Source organism: Vulpes vulpes, chromosome X (genome assembly GCF_048418805.1).
Source record: "Vulpes vulpes isolate BD-2025 chromosome X, VulVul3, whole genome shotgun sequence".
Classification (NCBI taxonomy): domain Eukaryota; kingdom Metazoa; phylum Chordata; class Mammalia; order Carnivora; family Canidae; genus Vulpes; species Vulpes vulpes.
The window spans coordinates 77,049,213-77,074,200 of NC_132796.1; the positions used below are offsets into that span (position 1 = coordinate 77,049,213).

General features: G+C 41.9%; 1 protein-coding gene and 1 pseudogene across 2 annotated transcripts in view; both read left to right on the forward strand.

The window, feature by feature from the left end:
- RNF128 (ring finger protein 128) overlaps nt 1–24,988 on the forward strand; it is a 106,273-nt gene that overhangs the window by 34,203 nt on the left and 47,082 nt on the right. Inside the window, exon 1 of one of the 2 annotated variants that reach the window (XM_026014884.2) lies at nt 13,255–14,013. The exons of the other annotated variant lie outside the window; for it this stretch is intronic. Within the exon in view, the coding sequence (XP_025870669.1) occupies nt 13,521–14,013 (493 nt within the window). The 5' untranslated portion in view covers nt 13,255–13,520. Of the gene's footprint in view, nt 1–13,254; nt 14,014–24,988 lie in introns of those variants that run through there. 2 annotated transcript variants of the gene reach the window in all.
- Nucleotides 2,732–3,712, forward strand: LOC140596042 (glyceraldehyde-3-phosphate dehydrogenase-like; annotated as a pseudogene).

The window sequence follows — 24,988 nt, forward strand, 5'->3', positions numbered from 1 at the left end:
TGCCTTAGGCTTAGGGCGTGATCCCAGGGTCCCAGGATTGAGTCCAGCATCTGGCTCCTGGCAGGGAGCCTGCTTCTCCCTCTGCCTATGTCTCTGCCTCTCTCTCTGTGTGTGTCTCTCATGAATAGATAAATAAAATCTTAAGAAACAAAAAAACTACCTGTCCCTTAAGGCCCTGCTCAGATGTTACTTTCTCCATGAAATATCTTCTAATTCCTTGAGTCAGAAGCAAACATTCCTGCCTCTATGCGCACACAGGACTTTGTACCCCCTCATAGCACCCATCTCTCTGACAACTCTTTTGTTTAAATGTCATGCCAACGCAATAACATGGATGAATCTCAAACGCAATTTGCTAAGTGAAAGAAGTTAGACACAAAAAGCTACATACTGAATGACTCCATTTATCTGACATTCTGGAAAAAGCGAAACCATAGGGACAGAAAACAGACTAGGGGTTGCCAGGGTAAGGTGGGGGGCAGGGTTTGACTGCAAAGGCATAACACAAGGGAAGTTGGGGAGTGATGACAGTGTTCTATGTCTTGATTGTGGTAGTGGCTATACAACTGTGCATTTGTCAAAACTTGCAGATCTATACAGTGTAAAGGGTGAATTTTATAGTATTTCAACTACACCTTAACAAAAACAATGGGAAAAATTCATACCAGATAGCCTGCTCTTCAAATCTGGCCATCCATTTACTTGTTCTTCAGATGTACTCTAATGTTCCAGGATAAGAGCTAGGACTACAAAGGAGAAAAATATGCAACCCCTCCTTTCAAGGAACTCGATCTCTGAGGGAGGTGCTAGGTATGGAGGGAAATAAATACGGGCACCTGGGTGGCTCAGTGGTTGAGTGTTTGCCTTTGGCCCAGGGCATGATCCCGGGGTCCTGGAATCAAGTCCTGCATCAGACTCCCCACAGGGAGCCTGCTTCTCCCTCTGCCTGTGTCTCTGCCTCTCTCTCTGTGTCTCTCATGAATAAATAAATAAAACCTTTTTTTAAAAAGAAAGAAATGCAGTGGAGTAGGAAAGGTGCTGTATATGGCACAGTCAGATACAGTGGCAGCATAAAGGAAGCAGTGGTCAGATGGACCTAGATGGTGGAAGGGCTAGCCTTTCAAGTTTAGAAATTTATATTTTGTTCAATATGCAATGTGAAGTGACAGAATCAAAGATATGCTTTAGGAAGTATAACATGGCAGTAATATGAAGGATGATGTGGAGTGGGGAAAAGAGAAAAAGCAGAGAGATCAATTAGAAATCTATTCACAACGGTCTAAAAGAAAATTAATATCACTTCTCCATTAGCAGACATTTGAGATTGGGTGAAGTTTTCAATTAAACCTTGTATTGCTGACAATCTAGATGAATGCAGGCATAAACACAGAGAGGGCCCACAAAATTTTTCTTGATATAATTCACCCCGATTAGCCTGAGATACTTAATGGAGCGACCATGTTGCATTGATCTTTTTATCTTCCCTGGAAAATATCATAAGACTTTGTAGACACTAAAGGCTCTAAAAAAAAGTTTATTACTCTCTTTAAAAAAAATTTTTTTTTGAGAGTGAGTGAGGGAGAGAGCACAAGCAGGGGAGGGGCAGAAGGAGAGGGAGAAGAAGGCTCCCTGCTGGGCAGGGAGCCCGATGTGGGTTACAGGGCTCCATCCCACGACCCCAGGGTCAGGACCTGAGCCGAAGGCAGACATGTAACCAACTGGACCACCCAGCTGCCCCCCAAAATTCATCATTCCAATGAATAAGTTAGAGAGCAGGTGAATTTTCTCTTAAATCACTGAAACTCGGGATCCCTGGGTGGCGCAGCGGTTTGGCGCCTGCCTTTGGCCCAGGGCGCGATCCTGGAGACCCGGGATGGAATCCCACGTCGGGCTCCCGGTGCATGGAGCCTGCTTCTCCCTCTGCCTGTGTCTCTGCCTCTCTCTCTCTCTCACTGTGTGCCTATCATAAATAAATAAAAATTAAAAAAAAAAATCACTGAAACTCAGGCAGCCCTAGTGGCTTAGGGGTTTAGCGCCACCTTCAGCCCAGGGTGTGATCCTGGAGACCTGGGATGGAGTCCCAAGTCAGGCTCCCTGCGTGAGCCTGCTTCTCCCTCTGCCTATGTCTCTGCCTCTCTCTCTCTCTCTCTCTCTCTCTCTCTCTCTCTCTGTATGTCTTTCATGAATAAATAAATAAAATCTTAAAAAAATAAATCACTGAAACTCCAAAAGAGAAAATTGTTAATTCCTGCATGCCCAATGATGCTTACTGCTTACAACTTTGTATGTCAGCCCAGAGGGTCAAGGTTAGTAAAGATATTTTATTTCTAAATGTATATCCTGACTATAGTGATTGGGGGGAAGGGGTGGAATTAGTCTGGCACTTTTTTCCCCAGAAAGTTTGCTATTTCTTTGCTGGTTTACTTCTACCTAACACATCTTGCAGTGACATGGGTAAGATTCTGTGGAAAAGGGAAAGGGAGGGGCACCCGGTGGTTCAGTAGTTGAGCATCTGCCTTTGGCTCAGGTTGTGATCCTGGGGTCCTGGAATCAAGTCCCACATCAGGCTCCCTGCAGGGAGCCTGCTTCTCCGTCTGCCTATGTGTCTGCCTCTATGTTTCTCATGAATAAATAAATAAAATCTTTAAAAAAAAAAAAGGCTCTCTGCTCCTCCGCATTCGACAGACAGCTGCATCTTCTGATGCAGTGCCAGCTGCATCCCTGAGACACGATGGTGAAGGTTGGAGTGAATGGATTTGGCCGTATTGGGTACCTGGTCACCAGGGCTGCTTTTAACTCTGGCAAAGTGGATATTGTCGCCATCAATGACCCCTTCATTGACCTCAACTACATGGTGTACATGTTCCAGTATGATTCTACCCACGGCAAATTCCACGGCATGGTCAAGGCTGAGAACGGGAAACTTGTCATCAACAGGAAGTCCATCTCCATCTTCCAGGAGCGAGATCCCGCCAACATCAAAAGGGGCAATGTTGGTACTAAGTATGTTGTGGAATCCACTGGGGTCTTCACCACCATGGAGAAGGCTGGGGCTCACTTGAAGGGCGGGGCCAAGAGGGTCATCATCTCTGCTCCTTCTGCTGATGCCCTCATGTTTGTGATGGGCATGAACCACAAGACGTATGACAACTCCCTCAAGATTGTCAGCAATGCCTCCTGTACCACCAACTGCTTGGCTCCTCTGGCCAAAGTCATCCATGACCACTTTGGCATCACGCAGGGCCTCATGACCACTGTCCATGCCACCACTGCCACCCAGAAGACCGTGGATGGCCCATCTGGGAAGCTGTGGCGCGACAGCTGAGGGGCTGCCCAGAACATCATCCCTGCTTCCACTGGCGCTGCCAAGGCTATGGGCAAGGTCATCCCTGAGCTGAACAGGAAGCTCACTGGCATGGCCTTCCGTGTTCAGTTGTGGATATAACCTGCCACCTGGAGAAAGCTGCCAAATATGACAACATCAAGAAGGTGGTGAAGCAGGCATCAGAGGGCCCCTCAAGGGCATCCTGGGCTACACTGAGGACCAGGTTGTCTCCTGCGACTTCAACAGAGACACCCACTCTTCCACCTTTGACTCTGGGGCTGGCATTGCCCTCAATGACCACTCAAGCTCATTTCCTGGTATGAAAATGAATTCGGCTATAGCACCCCGGTGGTGGACCTCATGGTCCACATGGCCTCCAAGGAGTAGGAGCCTCCTGGACCACCAGCCCCAGCAAGAACAAGAGGAAAAGGGAGGCCCTCAGCTGCTGAGGAGTCCCTGCCCCAAATTAATCCCCCAACACTGAGAATCTTCTGACCTCCAATTTACATACCAGACCCCAAGGAAGGAGAGGGGCTTGGGGAGCCCTACCTTGTAATGTACCATCAATAAAGTACACTGTACCCCCCCCCCAAAAAGAAATAAAGAAAAAGAAAAATAAAAAAGGAGTGACAGCAGGCATTATAAATACACTTTTTTTTTTAATTTTTACTATTACCTCTGTCTTAGAATTTCAAAATCTGTGCTGAAAATGCCTATGAAGGGCATAACTGAAAGCACTCAGAGAAGACAGCCTTATTCTTGAAATGTGTATGAAGTTTTCATCATGCCTTGAATCCAACCAAAGAGCAGGTCCGAAAAATCAGCAGGGGGCTCTGCTATAAACATTGCATAGGGCCCAAACATACACTCTCAGTCAGGTCTCTAAAACACCTCACCCATCCCCATCTCAGGAAAATGAAGACGTTTAATGAACTGGTGGGATTATCGAAGGTAAACTTGATGAGCATCTTCTTCAAACAAACAAGAGCTCCAGGCTTTCAATTTCTGCTCTCTCTTTTTTTTTCTCTCACGAAGAGCAAACATTACTGAGCCACTTCATTGCCTCTGGTGAAAGGCTTTCTGTGGCTCCAGAGTTGACAACATCCAGAATATTAAGCAGTCACTGACTTTGGCGTCTGAACTAGTTTGCTATGAAGAACATGAAGTATACTGATGCTATCTACCCCCGAAGTTACACAGAGACAACTTCGGAAAAAGTGTGCCTCCCACCCCCACAAACTGGAAGACTGTCAGCTTGGGGAAAAGTGATTTTGTAGATGCCAGAGTGTGCTGTGGTTCAGCAGATCTGGACATTTTTTTCCTCTGCATTTTTCCTCGTGCAAGTCATCGTGCCTCACACTGTGTGATTCAGGATGAAGTCGAAGCAAAGTAGTTTCTCTGGCCACAAAAATACCCTTTTGTTGAAGGCCAGCTTGTCCTTTGCCTGTTTCCCGCGACCAATATAACCGTAACACTTATCTAATTCTGGTGTGACAGAACTTAACGACTGTGTGAATTATGAGCAGTAAGCCAGCCAATGTCAGTGGTCTCAAATATGTGATCAGCGCTGGGTCAGTCATTGCCAAATACTGGTTTACTACATGTTATTGATCATATTTGAGCCCTGTCCAGCTGTGGCTAATCCTAACGCATATAGTTGGCAGCTGTGAATTTGTGACTTTGCCCCTCAGAATACAAAGCTGCCTTTGCCCAAACTCAGGCCCACTAAAGCTTCTTAAAAGGCAAGCCTTCGCCTCAGTAGGTGATTGTGATAGAATATAAGTAGGGTGTTCTTAAATTGCTTTTCAGAAACCCCAATTCTCCTGGGAATGATCAAATTGTGTTTCTATTTAAAATGAATCCCATTCTGTCTATAGGTTTAAAAAAAAAAAAACCTCACTGCCCAGTACATTTTTAAGAAGTCCCCTCCTCCCTAATTTAGCTAATGGAGCCTACCTTCGTCTGTGAGGCCTACTCCCTTCTGTCATTCATCCTAGGCAGTGGCAAGATCACAGGTACTTCTTGAGGTATACCACCCAATTTGTTAGGCTTTGATCTGAGGGAAACCTTACATGGCTCAAAATATAGCTATATAATTTTATATATAAAATATCTCAGTGCCTGAAATGCATAAAAGAATGCATTATTATTATCCCTGTTTTATTTTTTAAAGATTTTATTTATCCATGAGAAACACACAGAGAGAGGCAGAGACATAGGCAGAAGGAGAAGCAGGCTCCCTGCAGGGAGCCAGATACAGGATTCGAGCCCAGGACCCAGGGATCATGACCTGCGCCAAAGGCAGACACTCAACCACTCAGCCACCCAGGTGCTCCCTGTTTTATCATTGAGCAAGAAGAAAGAGAAACTTCCTCAGTGTCATATAACCAGTCAATGGCAATATTAAAAATAACAACTGAGGCTAGAATGGGTGAGTTCTGTCAATCGAGTCTACTAAGTAGCAGGAATGGGTTGGAAGTAAACCTCAAATGTATGTTCTTATCTGTAGAGCAAATTCATTAAAAAACATTCTTCTCTCCCATTCCCAAACCCCACCCCCTGAGTAATTGTTTTCCTTTTTTTCAATAGCATATATGTGTCTTGTGGTCATAGATTTAATTCTTTTAAAATCTTCGTCTTACTAGAAACCTGAAAAGGAAAGAGAGGGGACTTCCCTAGACCAGATGAGTTTCCCAACTAGGTTGTCCTGATACCTGTAGTGGAGGGTAAAAACCACTTTGTCCGTCATTTCCCCCACTCACCCAGCACTGACCCATTCCTGCTCCCCATATCTTGGGCCTTTCTCCACCTTTGTTTCTCTTTAGCAATCCGGGATCCCCTCAATCATCTCTCCAAACTCAAGATAGCTAATCTGGTTGCCCAGCAGCAAGCAAGTCGACACAATTGAGCACAAATTTTCTGCATTGTCCTCCATCAGTATAATTCTTTCTGCACCAGTTTTAGTGGATGTAAAACATCCTTTCTGCACATGACACATGTTCAGCCACTCCTCTCCACACACCCATGTATACGAGTGTGCTCAACTGAAGCAGTAGGCATTTTTAAATAATGATGAAGCACCTGACTAAATGTACTTTCATAATCTCTGCTTAGGAATCTGGGGGCTGTGCAGCAGGAGATCACAGCACTCTGGTGAGGGGCTTCTTAGTATATTAAAGTATGTCACTGGATGTGACTATAAAAATACCCATCTTTCCACCCTGTAATAACCTCCTTACGATGTATGTGGAGAGGTAGTACAGCAAGCGAAAATGGCATAGAATTTGGAGTTATACTCTCAGTACAAATTCCAACTCTGCCACATGCTGGCTGTGTGACCTCTGGCAAGATACTTTAACTTTCTGAGCCTCATCTTCCTCATCTGAAAAAAAAATGGAATTATAATAATTAGAATTATAATGGGATTGCATAACCTGTTATAAGAGTCAGATGATATAATTTAGGCATGTAAAGTGTCTGGCACATAGTAGGTTCTCAATAAATATGTTGCCTTCCTACCTCTGCTTTTGAAGGCACTGTTGGATTGAGTGGAAAGTGGTGTAATGAGAACAGTGTAGCTTTGTACTAAGACGTGGGGTCAAATTCCAATTCTGTCATTTGGTTACCATGGGTGACCTCAGCAAGTTACTTAACCTGGGCCTCAGTCACTTCTTCTGTAAGATGTAGCATATAATACTCATCTCAAAAGTAGACAGTACCTGGCCTATAGTAGGTTCTTGCTGGTAGCTATTAATGTTATGGATATGAGAAGACTGCTTCAGATATAGCAGACCCACTGTTGGAAAACCTCTCTCTGAAATTCTGTCTTTTCTTTGTGCATGAAAACTTGGTTTAAAAAAGATCCCGTTTTCTAATAGCCATATATCTACCTAAGCTGATGCAGATTTACCTGCACTTGGAAATTATGTTATTTTTAAAGCATGCTGCACCATCATGTTTTGGGTTTTTTGTTTTGTTTGGCTGCTGGCTCTCTCTAGGCCCCCATTTTCTTCTTGCTATCCATAGAACAGCTGCCTAGAGCAGAAGTTTGTTGCCATCCCTTCTATATGCATTCTCTACACCTATGTTGTTGAGCTGGATAGCCACAACACTGCTTAGATGCCAGGACACTATTTGTCGATGGCACTTTGCCATTTATCTAATGGTGAGAAGCCAGATGTGATGTCTCATTTCTTGTGGACACGTTAAAGGCTGAACACTTATCATCCGTCTTTGCACCTCTGCAGAAACTCAGTGTGATCAGAAACTTAATCAGCCACAGTGGTGTCCTGCTGTTGCTTTTGCAGGATGCTGCTCTGCTTATTAGTTCATTACTAGATAGTGTACCGCTTAGGGCAGCTTTCATTTCAAGTACTGCTGAGACAAATTTTTGGCAGGGTTAGCCTCTGTGGTAGGATTTGAGGAATTCCAAAAGGCTCCTGGCCCAAGTATGTCTCCCTCACCAGTTACAGTGCCTGAAATGCATAAAAGAAACATTTCACTTGAACTTCCTTTGGTATAAGGCGATGTTAAAATGTGAATGCCACTCTCCAGAGGGAAGATACTAAGTCATTATCAGCTATGAATACTTAGAGTCAGAACCCCATTGGAATCCTGATTCTGTTACTAGTTACATGACCTTAGGCAGGTTGCGAATTCTCTGAGACAGTTTCCTCTTCTGAAAATGGGGATACTAATGGATAATTGTGAGAATTCAATTAGATGATGCATGTAAAGTACAGAGTAAATGCTCAATGAACAGTAGCTGTTATTAGCCTTAGGGACAATAGGGCCCCCAAGGGAATACATCTAGCGCTAGTACATTTGGTTTGAGGGTATAAGGAATATATATAGGAATAAGGTGAGGTCTGGTACAGGGAAACTGGTCAAAGCAAAGGTCCTGGTGGGGTAGCAGTACGGCCACAAGTAGCATAGGGACCTGGGCTTCCAAGAGCTGGGTGCGAGGAAGGGGAAGGAATGAAGCAAAATCAAACTGCATTTACACCAACTTTCCAACAAGAAAAGTATAGTACTGGGGCACTAGGGTGTCATAGTCAGCTAAGTGTCTGCCTTCGGCTGGGGTGGTGATCTCTGTGGGTCCTGAGATGGAGCCCTGCATCGAGCTGCCTGCTCAGTGGGGGATGGGGGGGTCTGCTTTTCTCTCTCTCTCTCCCTCTGCCCCGCCCCACTGCTATCTCAAATAAATACATATTTATTATATAATTACATATATTATATAGCTATAATATATGTAATATATAACACATATATGTATAATTTTTAAAAATTTAAAAAGTGTAGTACCTCTCAGGATGCAGTGCCCCGTGAGGTGCTAAACTCTGACACTGGGAGTGTTCAAGCAGAGGTAGTAGTGCTGGCTAGCAACCAGGAATACTCTAGTCTGCCCCAGGGCTTCTCAAACTTATGTGCATATACAGATCACCTGGGGATCTTGTTAAGATGTGGGTTCTGACTCAGCAAGACTGGGGTGAGACCCGAGATTCTTCATTTCTCACGAGCTTCCTACAGATGCTGCTGATGCTCCTGATCCACAGACCTCATTCTTCGTAGCAAGGCTCTGTTGCAGTTTGAAAAGAAATCACAGCAAGACAGAGGGATATGATTGGAGAAAGCCATGGAGTTACTCAGACAAGTCCCCACAAAGGGGAAGGACGTTGATGCAGTCATGATGTGCAGTCTGGTTCCTAGCTTTGTAGGATTTGAAATTTGATTGGTAGTATAACCAGAGGCTGGGCTCCTGGGGACTGACTCACACTTCGCCAAATTCACAAGAGACCAATACATACGCCAGAATGCCAACTGATTAATTTATAATGAGAAGCATAACTTCCAAGTGGACCAGATACTAGTGTTTACTGATCAGTGCATTATCTCCCTGTAGGCATATTTACAGGAGGCACTAAATGATAATAAGGTTGCTTGGTGAGAACAGACTCATAGCAAGGGGAGTTCATAGGATGATCTTAATGGTTTATATCTTTAAGCCATGATCGTCTGATACCTCCATCTCCACAACTGAGTTAGACCTCCAGAATAGTGCTGTGGAGGTTAGCTTCCTCACTAGGCTCTCTTCCTCCTGTCTTGTCCTCATACAATCCAGATCCTCTGTTTTTAAAAAATATTTATTTATTTATTTATTCATTCATTCATTCATTCATTCACAAGAGACCCAGAGAGAGAGAGAGAGAGAGAGAGGCAGAGACACTGACAGAGGGAGAAGCAGGCTCCAAGCAGGGAGTCCAGCGCAGGACTCTATCCTGGGGGCCTCAGGATCACACCCTGGGCTGAAGGCAGCGCTAAACCATTGAGCCATCCAGGCTGCCCCAGATCCTCTGTTTAAGCCTAGGTGGGACAATAATCATTTATTTGCTCCACTGACTTCCATACAAATTCACAATTTAAAACCCATCATTATGAAACGCTTAAAATACAGAGACAAGTTAAAAAAAATAGTACAGTGAGCATCTATTAGAACCACCATCTAATTTCAACAATTATCATTTTGCCATATTTACTTTGTGTGTGCATGTATGCACAAATGTACAGTGTCCATGCTCTTTAGCACAATTTTCTAAATACCTCCTGCTCTGCCACAACCTACTTGACCGGCTTCACTTCCGCTGGCTCTCCCTTTGCAACTTGCATCCCAGCCATACTTCACTGATTAATTTTAGTTCCCTGAATGCTCCTGGTGTTTTCATGTAATAGACCATTGCCTATGCCTGAATATCCTTACTCTCTTTGCTTGGTTAGCTCTATTTGTTCTTAAAGACTCAGCCACACCCATGTTGCCATAGCACCCCATGTTTTTCTCAGTCATAACATTTATTAAACTGTACTGCTATTGCCTGTTTACCTCTCTGACTTTCCTACTAAACTGCACACTCATTGAGGGCAGGGACTTTTCTTTTTGGCCTCTGTATACCTACACCTCTCCAATGGCTTGCACTTTGTGTTCAGTAATCAGAAAATCTGACTGCCCACATAGTTATGGCATAGGCACCTCAAAATCCACTTGTCTACACTGAGCTCATCTCTCTGTCTCTCCCTTCTACACATTTAAAACCCTCCTCCTGATTAAATGCCATCCAGTATTTCAAGCCAAAAACATCAGGACAATTCCTCTTCCCTCTTCTTTCATCCTCTAAAATACATTTCCTTCTGTCCACTTCTCTTCATTTCCTGGGGTCTGAGCTGGGTTACCTTCATCTCTCACCTGGAGCACTACCAAAAAATCTCTCTGTGCTCCCTGCTTCTAGGCTTGTCCCCTCCAATCTATTATCCACAGAGAAGCCGTAATGATCTCTCAAATACAGATCTTATTATATTACTCCATGGGTAAACCCTGATTGTATTACTCCTTGCTTTTGGATAAAGTCCAAACTCCCTAGCTTTCACAAAAGGACTCTCAAGAACTGACCTCTGTGTACCTGTAGAACTTTGTGTCTTGTACTTGTACTCCGGGTTCCAACCATTTTGTGTTTATAGAGCCTGTAGTACTTGCTGTCTCCCAAGTACTTGCTGGTCAGTTTCATGCCTCAGTGCATTCCCTTGTATTGTTCTCAGTCTAGGAAGGTGAACGCTCTCAAACTCAGCACAAGTGTAACCTCCTCTGGGCAGCTTTCCCCTACTTTCCAGTCTGGGTTAGGTTCCTCTTTTTGTTACCCATTACTGCCCTGTGCACACCTCTGTCATGGCATTTACACTATATACATATAGCACTTTAAACCACAATTACCAGTTTGCTTGTCTCATCAAAGCTAACTTAAGAATTTTTTGACAGCAGAGTTAATGACTTCTTTGATTTTTTGGCCCCAATGCTTAGCCCATGGCTGGCATACAGTTGATGGAAGATTGGATACTAACAAATAGCTCTCTGAACTTCATTTTTGTAGATGCCTTATAACAGATCTCTGTAATTTATTTATTTATTTATTTTTATTTTTTTAAAGATTTTATTCATTTATTCATGAGATATACAGACAGAGGCAGAGACACAGGCAGAGGGAGAAGCAGGCTCCATGCAGGGAGCCTGACATGGGACTCGATCCTGGGTCTCCCGGATCATGCCCTGGGCCAAAGGCAGCGCTAAACTGCTGAGTCACCGGGGCTGCTGATCTCTGTAATTTTAAATACAGCGTTTCTTTAAAGTACAATATAGGGACACCTGGGTGGCTCAGTGGTTGAGTGTCTTTATGCCTTTGGCTCAGGGCATGATCCCGGTAGAGCCCGCTTCTCCTGTCTGTGCTTCTGCCTCCCTCTCTATGTCTCTCAGGAATAAATAAATAAAATCTTAAAAAATAAATATAGTTTATTGCCGTGTAGGCAATATTTATTGAACTTTGAGTGTTCTTTGCCAAGAAATTCAGACAATTTCTGGGATTGTACCATTTGCTAGAGATGATTCATCCTACCTTTTCTTTTTCCTTAGGTAATTTCTATCCTAGAGATTAACATCATCAGTAGCTGGGGGTGCCATGCTATTGGCCTAGCACACCAGGCTTGACCTCTAACATAATGTCTTTTTCAGTATATAGGGTTCATGTTTCACAAAGTTGCCCATTTATTTGGATTCTAGGGGCTGTTCAGTTATGGTGCTAATTTTCCTCTAGGTTTCTCTCAAGCCATGAGAGTATCAAGTGAAGAAATGTCCCATGCTTAATCCTTCGAAATAAGATTGATTAAGTAAATGTTGGGCCAGGGACTGCAAGGAGTGACTGATCAAGAATTAAACAAATGCTGGGCTGGATAAAGTGAATTACATCTCTCTGAACTGGAAAAGTGGCTAAAACATCCTGAACATCATTTTTCTCTGGTTATTATCTGAAAGCAACAATTTTAAGATTATTCACAAGGTATGGGGTCCTTGACCCTGTTTAATAATAACGGTACTTAACAGATATATTTTTTACACCCTGCTAAGTACTGTTCTAAGTGCTTTATATGCATGAACTCATTTAATCCTCTGAACAACTTTATGAGGAAGGTAATCTTATTATCCCCATTTTACAGATGATGAGGGAACTGAGGCACAGTGCAAGGTCAAAAGTTATTCATCACCATCATACAACAGGTGTATTAATTCAGTTTAATCCAATGCATATTCTTGGAGCACCCTATTAAATGTGATAACTGACAAGGTAGATACAACTTGTACGCTTAAGGTAAGGAGGAATCATAATGCCAGAGTGCAGTGAATGAATCACTAAGGTGAGTCAGGCTTCTTTCAATTGGTGGGAAATGGGGAAAGATTGTTTAGTTTAGGTCAGGAATGGTGCAGATGTATAGATTTGGGTAAACCTGGTTCCCAACAGATGAAGAAATGAGGCTTAGCTTTGAGGTGGATGGAAACGGTAATTCTGTTCTGAGGGTTAGATCACGTTCAGAAGGGGCTTCTGATGCAGTCTATTCAGCATGAGGTAAGCGTAAGAAAATACCCAGGTATGACGCTTGTCTGGAGCTGGAAAGGAGAAAAGTTAAAAAAAAAAAAAAGTAACCACGCGCTTTTTCTGTCCCTCCCCCTATAGAGAATCAATAAACAGCTTGCTCCCAGGACCACCCACCTTCCCCAAATTCCCTCGGCCTCCAACTCCGATCCCTCAATCCCTCGCATCTGTGCCTTTTAGAAGTACTTTCACATTCTGGCACCTTAAGGCTGAAACGGCCTCTAGGCAAAGGTTCGGAAGGAAAACCCCCTTCTTGCAATCCAAAACGGACCCGGATCCTACCGGAGGGCTTGTTATGGTCGCAGATTCTCTAGTCCCTGGCCTGTCCATTTTGCACAACACGACGCGATACACACCTGGCCGCCGGCCTCAGAGCCTACTCTGACGCCTGCCCATCACATTACCCTTTTAAGAGGCGGATCCCGCAGTGTCCTTTCCTCCCTCCCAGCCACCTCTACCCCCAGTCGTCTGGGCGGAGCTTCTCGCTAAAGCCCCAGAGCTCGACGCGGCCGTAGCAGTAGCGGAGAGGACTGGAGCTGCGAAGAGCTGCATCTGCCGCAACCGCTTGGGTCGACGCTACGTGCCGCGCGGCTCCCACCTCGCTCCCGTGCACGCCAGTACCTCCCCGCTCCCTCCCCACCTGGCGCGCACCTGGGCCCCGGCGGGGTCCTGCCGAGAGTAGGAGGGCGCGTGCCAGGGGCCCTCGGGAACCGCAGAGCGCGCGCGCCATGGGGCCGCCGCCCGGGGCCGGGGTCTTGTGCCGCCGTGGCTGCGCCTTTTCCCGACTGCTGGCGTGGTGCTTCCTGCTAGCTCTGAGCCCCCACGCCCCCGGCTCCCGGGGAGCCGAGGCAGTGTGGACCGCCTACCTCAACGTGTCCTGGCGGGATCCGCACACTGGAGTGAACCGCACGGTGTGGGAGCTGAGCGAGGAGGGCGTGTACGGCCAGGATTCGCCGCTCGAGCCTGTGGCCGGGGTCCTGGTGCCGCCCGACGGGCCGGGGGCGCTCAACGCCTGTAACCCTCACACGAATTTCACGGTGCCCACGGTCCCGGGGGACTGGGGGAGAACTGTGCAGGTCTCTTGGTTGGCCCTCATCCAGCGCGGCGGGGGCTGCACCTTCGCAGACAAGATCCATCTGGCTTACGAAAGAGGGGCGTCTGGAGCCGTCATCTTTAACTTCCCGGGGACCCGCAATGAGGTCATCCCCATGTCTCACCCGGGTGAGTGCCGCTACTACAAGGCGCCCCATCAAACCCCTGCCAAGGCCAGTTTTTGTTGTGTGTGTGTGGGGGGGGTCCTATTTTCCTCAGTGCTGTCTCCCCCACTCCCACCCCGCCCCATCTCCTCGCTCCGAAGTAAAACGAGTGCCCTTTCTGCCCCCAGCAAAGGAGGCAGGGTCCTCTCCTTCCCGAGATTTCACCCTGCGTGGGGGGTTGGGCGAGAAAATCCTCCAGAATTTGCCTGTCTAGTGGAAAAGGGTAAGACAAACGGAGTGCGGAGGCTGGCGACTCAAGGACTGTTTGGGCTCTTTGCTTCGCCTTTTCCCGGCGTCCCACGAGGGTGCCTTGCCCGGGCCGCTTTGGCGGTGGGCACTAGCTTTGAGACCCTGACTGGAGGGAAGACGGCCTGGAAATCCCTTCCTCACTCTTGTTCCTGTTTAACAACCTCAGGCCCAAAGCAGATTTTTCCCTCCTCTCTCCGTTTTTCTCTCCCTGGCTCCTAGTTTCAGGTACGAGATTGTGTTACTGTGCCCTGTTAACCTCATTGCACTTTGGGAAGAAACTTTTGTCGACTTCAGGGGCTCCTCTCTGCCCCCGGGGGTCTCGGGTGCCAACTGATTGTCGGGATCAGTGCTTTCCTTGGCCTTTGAAAGATCCGATTTAGGTTAAGGAGTGGCAAAACAGGTGATTAATGTTACTGAAAAAAAAAATTAAAAAGAAGAGCTTTGTGCCTGCGGAGAGCAGAGGCCTCGACTTTGGGGGAAAAAGTAGTGCCCGGCAGGTCTTCAATTTGTGGAGGTGTTGTGGGTTACCGTTTATCCCCCTATTCAGTGATTCTTCCAGAAACCTTCTCCTTATTTGTGATTAAGTAGTCTTAGCATGTGTATGATCCTAAGCCCCAAAGGACAAAGAAAAAAACTGGAAAGGGAAGAGACACATAATAGTATATCACAATTGTTGAGAGCTAGGGCCCAAGTCAGACCTTGTTTAAATTCTGGCACCCTTGCTAACTAGTCCTGTGACCTTGGGCAACTTACTTGAAGTCTTTATGTCTGTGTTCCCTATCAATCAAAAGGGAAAGAATTAAGAACTACTCCCACAGGTTTGACTTGAGAATGAAATGAAATAATGACTGTAAAGAGTTTTAACACATCATCCTTCTCAGTAAAGGCTAGCTAATAGGATTAGCTTTTTAGGGAGTCACTGGAGAAATGAATCTGCTTATTTAAGTGCTAGAGGTTTTGTGTTTTTCTTAAATCCCTGGGTTTGGCTCTGCCTAGAGAGAGCATTGAGAGGCTGGGTGGAATAATGGAAAGAGGACTGAACTCAGATCTCCTGAGTTCCTTTAGGGCCTTCTTTTCCTCCAGCAGCTTTGTGACCTTGTACAAATTACTCACTGGCCAGATGATAGTAGAGAGGTAGGAGGTGGAAGCCAAATTGGCAGAGTGTGCAGAGGCAAAAGTGAACTAGATGAACCCTTAAGATCCCATCCAGTTCTAAAATGCTGTGATTCTTAGATCTTACTGTAGATTAAAAGAGCAACTGTATCTCTCTTGGTTGGTAGTTCATTGGTTAGAATAAAATTACTTTTTAAAGTCTATTAAAAATGAAGAAGAAGGATTTGGTACATTTTGAAGTACTTGCATTTCAGTTGGCTACCTAAATGCGAAAGTTTGACTTGGTCTTCTCCAAATGAGATTCATTTGCATGAATGATTGGGAATTGATAAGACAGTTCCTATTTAGAGCGCTTTCATCCTATTTTCATCCTGTTAAGGATATAGGCTTGTATTTGTCGAATCATTTTAAGGGACAATAAAATTAATTTTTGTTGAGCTCCCACTAAGTGCCAGGCACACTACATACATCTTGTATGTTATTCAGAGACCATATGGTGCACTAGGAAAAGTACAGGCATTGTAGTCAAGACTGGGTATCAGATTCTGGTTTTACTACACAATAGCTTGGTGTCCTTGGTCAGGTTCTTTAACTTTACTGAGTCTCAGTGTCTGTATCTGTAGGATGGAGATACTTGCATTGCTATGATTCTTAAGGATAATATATCTAAACCACCTAACATGATAATTACAATCAATTAAAGTTAGCTATTATACTGAGTTAATGCTAATAAGACGCAAAAACATACAAATATAAATGTTTATGCAGCTGTCAGTTTGAATCTAATCATGGCTGTTTTGTTTCAGGATACTATAGAGAAATAAAACCCTAAATATTGATTACTCAATTACACTTAGAAAAGTATTTTGAGACTTTAAAATTTGTATTACTGACACGATAATTATAGCAAACTTTACCATTAGGGTAACTAGCCATCCAAAAACTGGCTAGTTACTTGAAGTATAGACTCACATTTTTTCCATCAACTCCTAGAGAAACTTCTTTTCAACACAGGGAAAAAAATCACTTTGCATTTCATGCACGTGTGTTGTTGGACATTTGTTCCCAAAGTTCTGTGGTGTTGTTTTTTTTTTTTTTTCTTTGCTCATTCCTGAGAGTAAGCCTAGGGTTCACTGTAATCTCTGGTCAGAAACAACCAGTTTCTGCGATCTTCCTGGCAAAGAGGTGGGCTTGAGGTTTAAGTGTTGATTAACTCAGTATGTGTTGTCTTAAATTGTACAAGGGCCACCCGATGTCAGAAAACTATTGCTGTCATCTTGTTTATGAAATCTCTCTTGACCCACTCTCACCGGAGCCTGTGCTTGAATTGTTTGTCTTTTGAGTTTATGCTGAATTGTTTGTCCTTTGAGTTTCTGCTGAACATCCATACTCTCACCTCTCACAGGCCTGGAAACATGAAGACCCATTTCTTTCAAGTAACAGAACTAACTGCTCTTTAAAGTGGAGTTTCTTTCCAGTAAATAAAAGTTTTAAAGCAACTGTTCTAAGCTCCTGTTTAGGATGGGCATAATGATAGCCTTACCTCATAAGGTTGCTGGGATTAAATGAGATAATGCAAATACAGAGTTTGGCACAGTGCCTGGCATATTAGGAAACTACTAAAATATTTTTATCACAATTAAGATAGTTAAATAAATGTATTTTAGAAAACGAAAATGGAATCTGATGTTGGTAGTACATAATTTGAAGATGAATAGCCTAGAATACTTCAAAGTCCACATCACCTAAAATCCTAATTCTAACACTTTAGGAATAGGGTGAGTAGATTGAATTCTTTACAAGAAAATGATCTTTGGACCCACCTGTGTTTGTCATTCTTTTCTCAAATAACTACTTTTTCCTCAACTACTAATCTTCTCCTTCACAAAAGGACTTTTGAGATAATATTTTTTAAAGAAATTTCATTGTTTTTTTTAATATTTTATTTATTTATTCATAAGAGACACAGAGAGAGAGAGAGAGAGAGGCAGAGACACAGGTAGAGGGAGAAGCAGGTTCCATGCAAGGAGCCCGATGTGGGACTCGATCCTGGGTCTCCAGGATCACACCCCAGGCTGCAGGCAGCGCTAAACCGCTGCACCACCGGGGCTGCCCTGAGATAATATTTTATACTGATTTATCACTACCCGATCCCTTGCCAACCACTTGACATTTAATTTTTATTCTGCTTTTTTTCTAGGATGTTGACTTTGAAAAGAACTTTTTTATTATTTATTTATTTTTTTTTTTAGAACTTTTTTTAATAGAGAGGTTCAAAAGAGGATGAGAAGAGACTGGGTGGTGATGATTTACCAGTGTAAAGTACCGTTTCAAAATCAATTTCTTGGTACTTCTGCAGTACTCTTTTAACACTGTTGACCACTCCTGTGAAATTCTCCCAAGCACTCTTGGCTTCTCTTCTTTATTGTTTCATTTCTGTTATTTTATTGATTCATTTATCTAACACCTCTTCTTCCTTGCATTCACACCCAGGTCACCAACAGCCCCACCTCAGATAAATAGCTGCCACATCCTTGGGGGGGGGGGGGCTCAGCAGTTTAGCACTGCCTTCAGCCCAGGGCGTGATCCTGGAGACCCTGGATCGAGCCCCACGTTGGGCTCCCTGCATGGAGCCTGCTTCTCCCTCTGCCTGTGTCTCTCATGAATAAATAAATAAAATCTTTTTAAAAAATAACTGCCACATCCAGATGATTCTATCACTTTAAATCTTCTCGCATAATGTCCCCTTGTCCCTTTCAACTGTTATTACCCTGCTTTTAGTTCCTATAGCTTCTCAAAGGAACAAATGCTTAGGCTTCTAATTGGTCTCCACCTCCAGTCATTTCTTCCTTCCAGTATGTCTTCCACATTGCCACTGGAACACAGCTCTCTGATCACATCTATGCCATTGCTCAAAAGGCCATTACTTACAATTTTAGACTGTGTTTCCCAGCATGGCATATAAGATTCTTAATCTAGAACCAATATACTTTCAAAGCTTTATATATCTATTCTCTCATGTTGATCCCTAGATGCCCTCTGTCCTTTCCCATTATCATTACTTTGTACTTCTGCTTTTGCCTCCATACCCTTTTCTTCCTAGCTGGCCAAAAACTTACCCATCCTTCAAAATCCAACACAGATGCCTCCTCATCTTTGAAGCCTTTCTCAATTCCTTTTTTCCTCTTCCCACCACACCCCCACATCCCCACACCAAAACCAAAATAATCCTTTTGTTTTTCTCCCATGGCACTCCATGTCTTATAGTACTTTTTGCATTTTGCTAGTAGTTATATGTTTATGTCTTACCTCCCTACTGGATTGTTATCCTTTTAATATTTTGTTAACCTTCATATTACTCATGGGAATCTTTATACTGTGTGTGCTCTGAAAATACTTGTTGAGTTGCTCTAAGTACCAAAGAATGAAAAAAAAACCAAGGATGCCAGAGGGTCATAAGATTCACTAGGGAATTATCTAGTGGGGAGTTCAATTCATTGAGCATTTATCAAGGTTCTATTGTATGCATATTGTGGTTTTTGCCTGAATATATGAAATAATTAAGGTAAAGTAGGAAGAATTAGAGTGTACAAATGCTTCCAGGTTGCAGGCTCCCTATTTTTTTATGGTGATCACCATCATAGCCCAGTTTATGGGTTTTAAATGATGAAATGACCTAGGTAACAAAGAGATAGTGAGAATGAGTATTTACATTGAACTTTCCCTGTGTTTTTGTTTTTGTTTTAAAAACTTGGTTTACACCAGCATTCAATTTATGCCTTCAATTAAAATGCTTCCATTGAACATGTTGGTGATATGTGGAATTCCATTACTTAAAAACCTTAAAAAAAAAAAACTGAAAAGGAAATATAGCTCGATCAGCAAATTGTTTTTCTAAGCACATAAAGAACTCCATGCCCCGCTTAGTCCCTGGAAGATATGTTATCTCCTACAGAATGTCATATTTAATCTCTGTTCCCAGGCTTAAATGGAGTAAACAGAGGAGAGTATCAAAGACATTTTCTGTGTTATTTCTGATTATAAAATTAATCCTACTTCTTGCAGAAAACTTGGAAAATACAGAAAAGTACAAAAATAAAAATAAAAGCTATGCATAATTATACAATACCATTATTATTCCTTCTTGTCTCTTTTTTCATGTATAGACAGGGTTTTATATCCTACTTTTATAATGGTTGTTTTTATGGGTATTAACGTAGCATTAAGAAAATAAAATTTAAAGGAAAATGTAAAAATCCATAGATATAACCATGTTACCATTTTGGGGTGTTTTTGTTGTCATTTTCTTCTTTTGCTCTACATATATATTTAAAGAATTAGAATTATATACTGGATGTAAGGTTTTGTATCCAGCTTGTTATTGCAAGCATTTCCTCATGTAATTAAAGATAGAGGATCTCCCTATAAGTTAAAGGGGGTGGTTTTTGACTGGGGGATAGAGATCAAGCTTCTCTTTCATTAACCAGCAGAAAGGAAGTGCAGAAATGGTGACAGGGAGAGATATGAATTGGAACATTTCTTTTGTTTCAAAGATTTTATTTATTTATTCATGAGACACACACACACAGAAACAGAGACAGAGACAGAGGCAGACACAGAGGGAAAAGCAGGCTCCATGCTGCTAGCCTGATGTGGGACTTGATCCCAGGACTCCAGGGTCATGCCCTGGGCCAAAGGCAGGCACTAAACCGCTGAGCTATCCAGGGATCTCCAAATTGGAACGTTTCAAACAAAAATATGCTATATAGAGCTTTACTTAAATGTATACTTCTGACCATAAATGTGATCTGGTCTAACCCATATGCATTGCCTGATGTGGCCTTGATCTTTTGAAAGGTTTGATCACCATTTGTGCTTTCGGTTCCTCTTATCCCAGGTTAGGTATTCTGTTCCTGATGTCTTTGTCACAAATGAGGTTCGCACCCACTTTCCCCCATTGCTTGGTTAAGTAGCACCTCATTGGCTAAAATGGCTTTTCGTTTTTCGTGATGGCCATGGAAGTGTAAATTGCTGTTGGGGTTTTGCCCGGAGTTTACTTGAGAGGGTGCCACAAATATTATCTAGGGATGAAGAATTTTTTGTATATGTAAATTTGTTGAACTATAACGTATATACACTAAAAAGGTCCATCAGTTGTTAGCCTATATATAGCTCAGTGAATTTTCACAAAGTCAACATGCCTGTGCAGCCAGCACCTAGATCAAGAATCAGAACAGTTCCTAGAAGACTATCTCACATCCCAAGATGAAGAATTTTTAAACTTTGTGCCCTGAGGGAGTGCCCTCTTGCAGCATGTGGTCACATGCAGAAACCCTCTCCTTCACAGCTCTGGAGCTTGCTAACTACAGGGACCTGCAGCAGCAGGAGACTGTGGGGGGCTCTTTCCAAGCACAGAGTACATGTGTTTCTGGATGCAGTTCCCAGGCCAGTTTAGTGGTGCCACATTTTGCTGTTAACACCCACTTTGGAGCCCTCTGAGCAGAGCACAAGGGCTCTTTGTTGTTCTATTTCCTGTTCTCTTTTCTCTTTAAGCTGCATGTATGTCTTTCTATATATCATGGCACATACTTGCCACTTGAATTTGCCCATAGGCTTGTTACAATATTGATTTCTTTGGAAGAGAAAGTTTGGTGATTCATGCCTGACTTCAAGGAGGCCGTTAGGTTCAGAACCTAGTTGTGATTTACTTGGTTTTCATGCTTGAATGCTCCAGTTAGATATAAATCAGTGATTTTGAGTTAACCCTATCTATTTTGAGCTTTTTTTTTTAATGAAGATGGTCTAGAACTCACTTGATGATGATAATGTGTGTATATTTCTCTCGATATTAATCCTTATCATTTCAGATAAAATGTTGAAGAAGCTTGCTGAAATGCTGACTGAAACTAAAGTCTTAGCTTTTAAAAAGAAAATACAAAACAATTTTAAAAAAAAAAGAAAATACACCAAAATGTTAACCTTGGCTATTTCCGGTTGGTAGAATTATGGGCGATTATTGTTTGTTTGTTTGTTTGTTTCACTAGGTTTTCTGTATTTTCTGAATTTCATCTACTGAATATATTTTATACTTGTAAAAATACTTTTAAAAAAGCCACATATTCCTATAGCATTGATAAATTCTAAAGAAAGCATTAATGATGTGACTATAGCAACAACAGGAACAAATCATATCTGATTATAGAAATGATTTACAGATTTATGAGAATTCAAAGAATTGCTTTGGCCTTTTGAATGTATCTAACCTGTATGATTGTTAATATTGTCCTTTCTTGTTAACACTAATTGGTTTCTTCATATGTAAAATAACCTTGAACACTAAAGAATTTTAAAGGCTAATTTTTCCTATTTTAATATGAACTGTTTCTCTTTACCCTTCATATCACTATTTAGATATTTTTTCTTTCCCCTCCTTATACATATACATGCCTCACCCCTGTCTTGGTATTTTTGTTTCTTTCCCATGAGAAGCCTGCTTCCTCATTTGCCTCCTTCAGTATCTCTTCTTTTCAGTATTTACAAGAATAGTGCTAAGTTTACCAGCTTTGTATGAAGAATCCAGTATGTTGGCAATTTTCACCTATGACACACTGGGTTCATCTGATGACAATAATTTTTGCCATTTAAGAAAAGAGGAAAACTTGCTAGAGTAAGGGCAGAGGAGAATCATGGTGTTCTTATTTTATACTTTATTAAGGATATGCCCAACATAACAAGCTCAGTCAAGGTGGTATTTAAGACATTATTAAAAATGGAATAACTTCTCTCTCTGCCTATGTCTCTGCCTCTGTGTGTGTGTGTGTGTCTTTCAGGAATAAATAAATAAAATCTTTTCAAAAATAAAAAAAAACAACTGAGCTTCCTTCTATGTGGTTCCACTTCTTTTGAAGTGAAATTAAACATAACAAATCACTGCTCTCATATCTAACAACCTTGAATGTGTCCACAACTTACTTCTGCAATCTCCACAAAAACCTCCCATGAACCATGTAGTCCTCCTGATTCATTATGTATTTTCTTATGTTCTAGCATTTAAGATAAATTCGAAATGATTTTGTTGGTTTTGCTTTAGGTATTACAGCGAAACTGTTTCCTGAAAAGTTTTATTACACATATGGGTTAAATAATAGTTCGTATTTGCTTTGCAGTTTTTAGTCCTCAAGCCTTTCACATGCAATCATTTGTAGGGTCCTTTGGGAACTCAAAGACTGTTTAACAACATTACTATGGGAAAATGTGTTGCCTCTACTTCCCAACAACTGACTTACAAATGCATTTTTGAAACACAACCCATTAGGGTTTCCTGTGTGGCATTTGTTCATAATGATAGCCTGTTTATTATATTTGTCCTGATCATGCTGGTTTAGAATTTTCTCTGCTTATTTATTTTCCTTGTAACATCGACTCTAGCTCTACCCTACCTTTTCCTTGGTTTTCACCTTAAGGATTCTGCATTTTGTTTTCCTAACCTATGGTCCAACCTATGGTGATCTGACAAGTTGGCTTATTTTAATAGCATTTGTAATGTTCCTGAAAGTTTTAGGAACATAACTATGATTTGTAACTTAGCCATTAACATATTTTTTAGTTGGTACATCTTTTCTATTTTAGAGTATCTCAGCACTCTCTTAGAGGAAAGCCAGAAAAGTATGATTATACTGAGGGAGGTCTTCACTCATAGATCTGTAAGCAACCTATATTTAACATTGTCCCCAGGTATTTGGAGTTCAGTGGTATTTCAAATTCTTGTTTTCCACCACCACCATTTCATTTTGGCATGAGGACAGGATGTTTAAGACAGACTGGCACTGGCTAGTGCCAGTCCACCAGTCACTTCCTTGCTTTACCTCCAACCCCCAACCCTTTTTTGCCATTTCTCTTTGACTGGTACCTTTTGGTTGAACTAATGAAGAAGAGGATATTGACTTACCTTGAGTGATGTAATTAAAGACTAACGGATTATTCTTTGATGATTAGGAAAGCTCCATGATTGCTCTATTTTAATTTCAATCTAGTGTATCAAAGGTGAATGTGTTCTATTTGAAATTGAAAGACAGCATATTACAGTGGAAGAATGGGTGTCCTTGAGTCAGACTGCTCAGCCTGAATTCCAGGTCTACAAATGAATAAATATGTGATTTTGGGCAAATTGTGAACCTGGACTTTATTTATCTGGTTCATAAAAAGTAGAATAATCATGCCCCTTTTCTGTGATTTTGTAAATAAAGTGTTTGACATGGAGTGGATATTTAGCAAATGTTCCTCTTGAATCTTTTGCTGAGAGTTTTATTAATAAACAGTAGTTCTCCTTTGGTTATTACAGCTGTTCACTTCCACATTTTGAAATATGTAATTATTTTATATGTAAAAGCAGGGGGGGAAATGCCTGACATCCAAGTTGCTGTTTTTCTGGGCAATTTCTGAGAAACACAGGGAGAAATCACATAATCAAGAAACTAAAACAACTATCTTGTTCTCCCTGTGTGTTTCCATTCTAAGCAGGAACAACTCTTTAAAATCAAGATGTTAAGCTCTAACAAAAGGAAAGGCTGTGGACCTTTTGATGGCACAGTGACAGAGAGGAGACTTAAGTGAATCAAATGGATTCTAATTTGAACCTCAATTCTGTTATGTAATAGATTTATAACCTTAGCCAGATTAACCTCTTTAAGACTCAGTTTTTTCATCTACAGAATGGGAGGTGATAATCGTACCTACCTCTAGGGTTATTGTGATGGAGGGATAAATCAGATAATATATAAAGCATGAAGTACACAGCCTGATTCATTAAAGGATAGTTTAACAACCTACTCACCCTCATCTGTAGCATTTTTTGGGGTATTGGCAATGCACATCTCTGCAGGCCTTCTCAGAGCCTCAAGAAGCACTGTTCAGCTTTGTTCAATGAATTATTTTTCTAAACTTACTTATCTGTAGAACCTCTTTTTTTTTTTTTTTTTGAAAATACTTAGCACCTGAAGTAGAATTTGGAAAACACTGATTGCCATTCATTTTATAAATCCCCCCTCCTTTCCTCCTCCTCCTTTATTTAATTAGACTGGCCTCAGATTTTAACTGTATCATAGTATTGTCAATGTCAAGGAGTAACTAAACTAGTTATCTCACTCTGATAAGAACAATGTTTTCAAATATGATGACAGTTATATTTCTTTGTACTAATGTACCTTTTATATCAAATTAATGCGACTTCAAAGTGTAGTCACTACAGTCTAAGCTTATTTTTCATATTGACTTTGAGAAACAATTTATTGTGGAAGTATAAAAACACAAGAGAGACCAGTTTGTTTTTATATTTAGTGGGTGTACCTTAGTACAAAAGTTCGCTTTTGTAATGCTTCATACAGGAGGAAATTTAATATTCTCAGTTTGTAGAATGTCCTTATTTATGAATTGTTTATAGCAAATGATATCAAAATTTCTGCAGAGACATACCAAATTCTCTTTTTCTCTAATACAGAGATCTCATAGAATACTAATGGGACATCTGTAACTTTTGTGCCCTTGGGTTCTTATGGCCAGATCAAGATGAATACTGTATC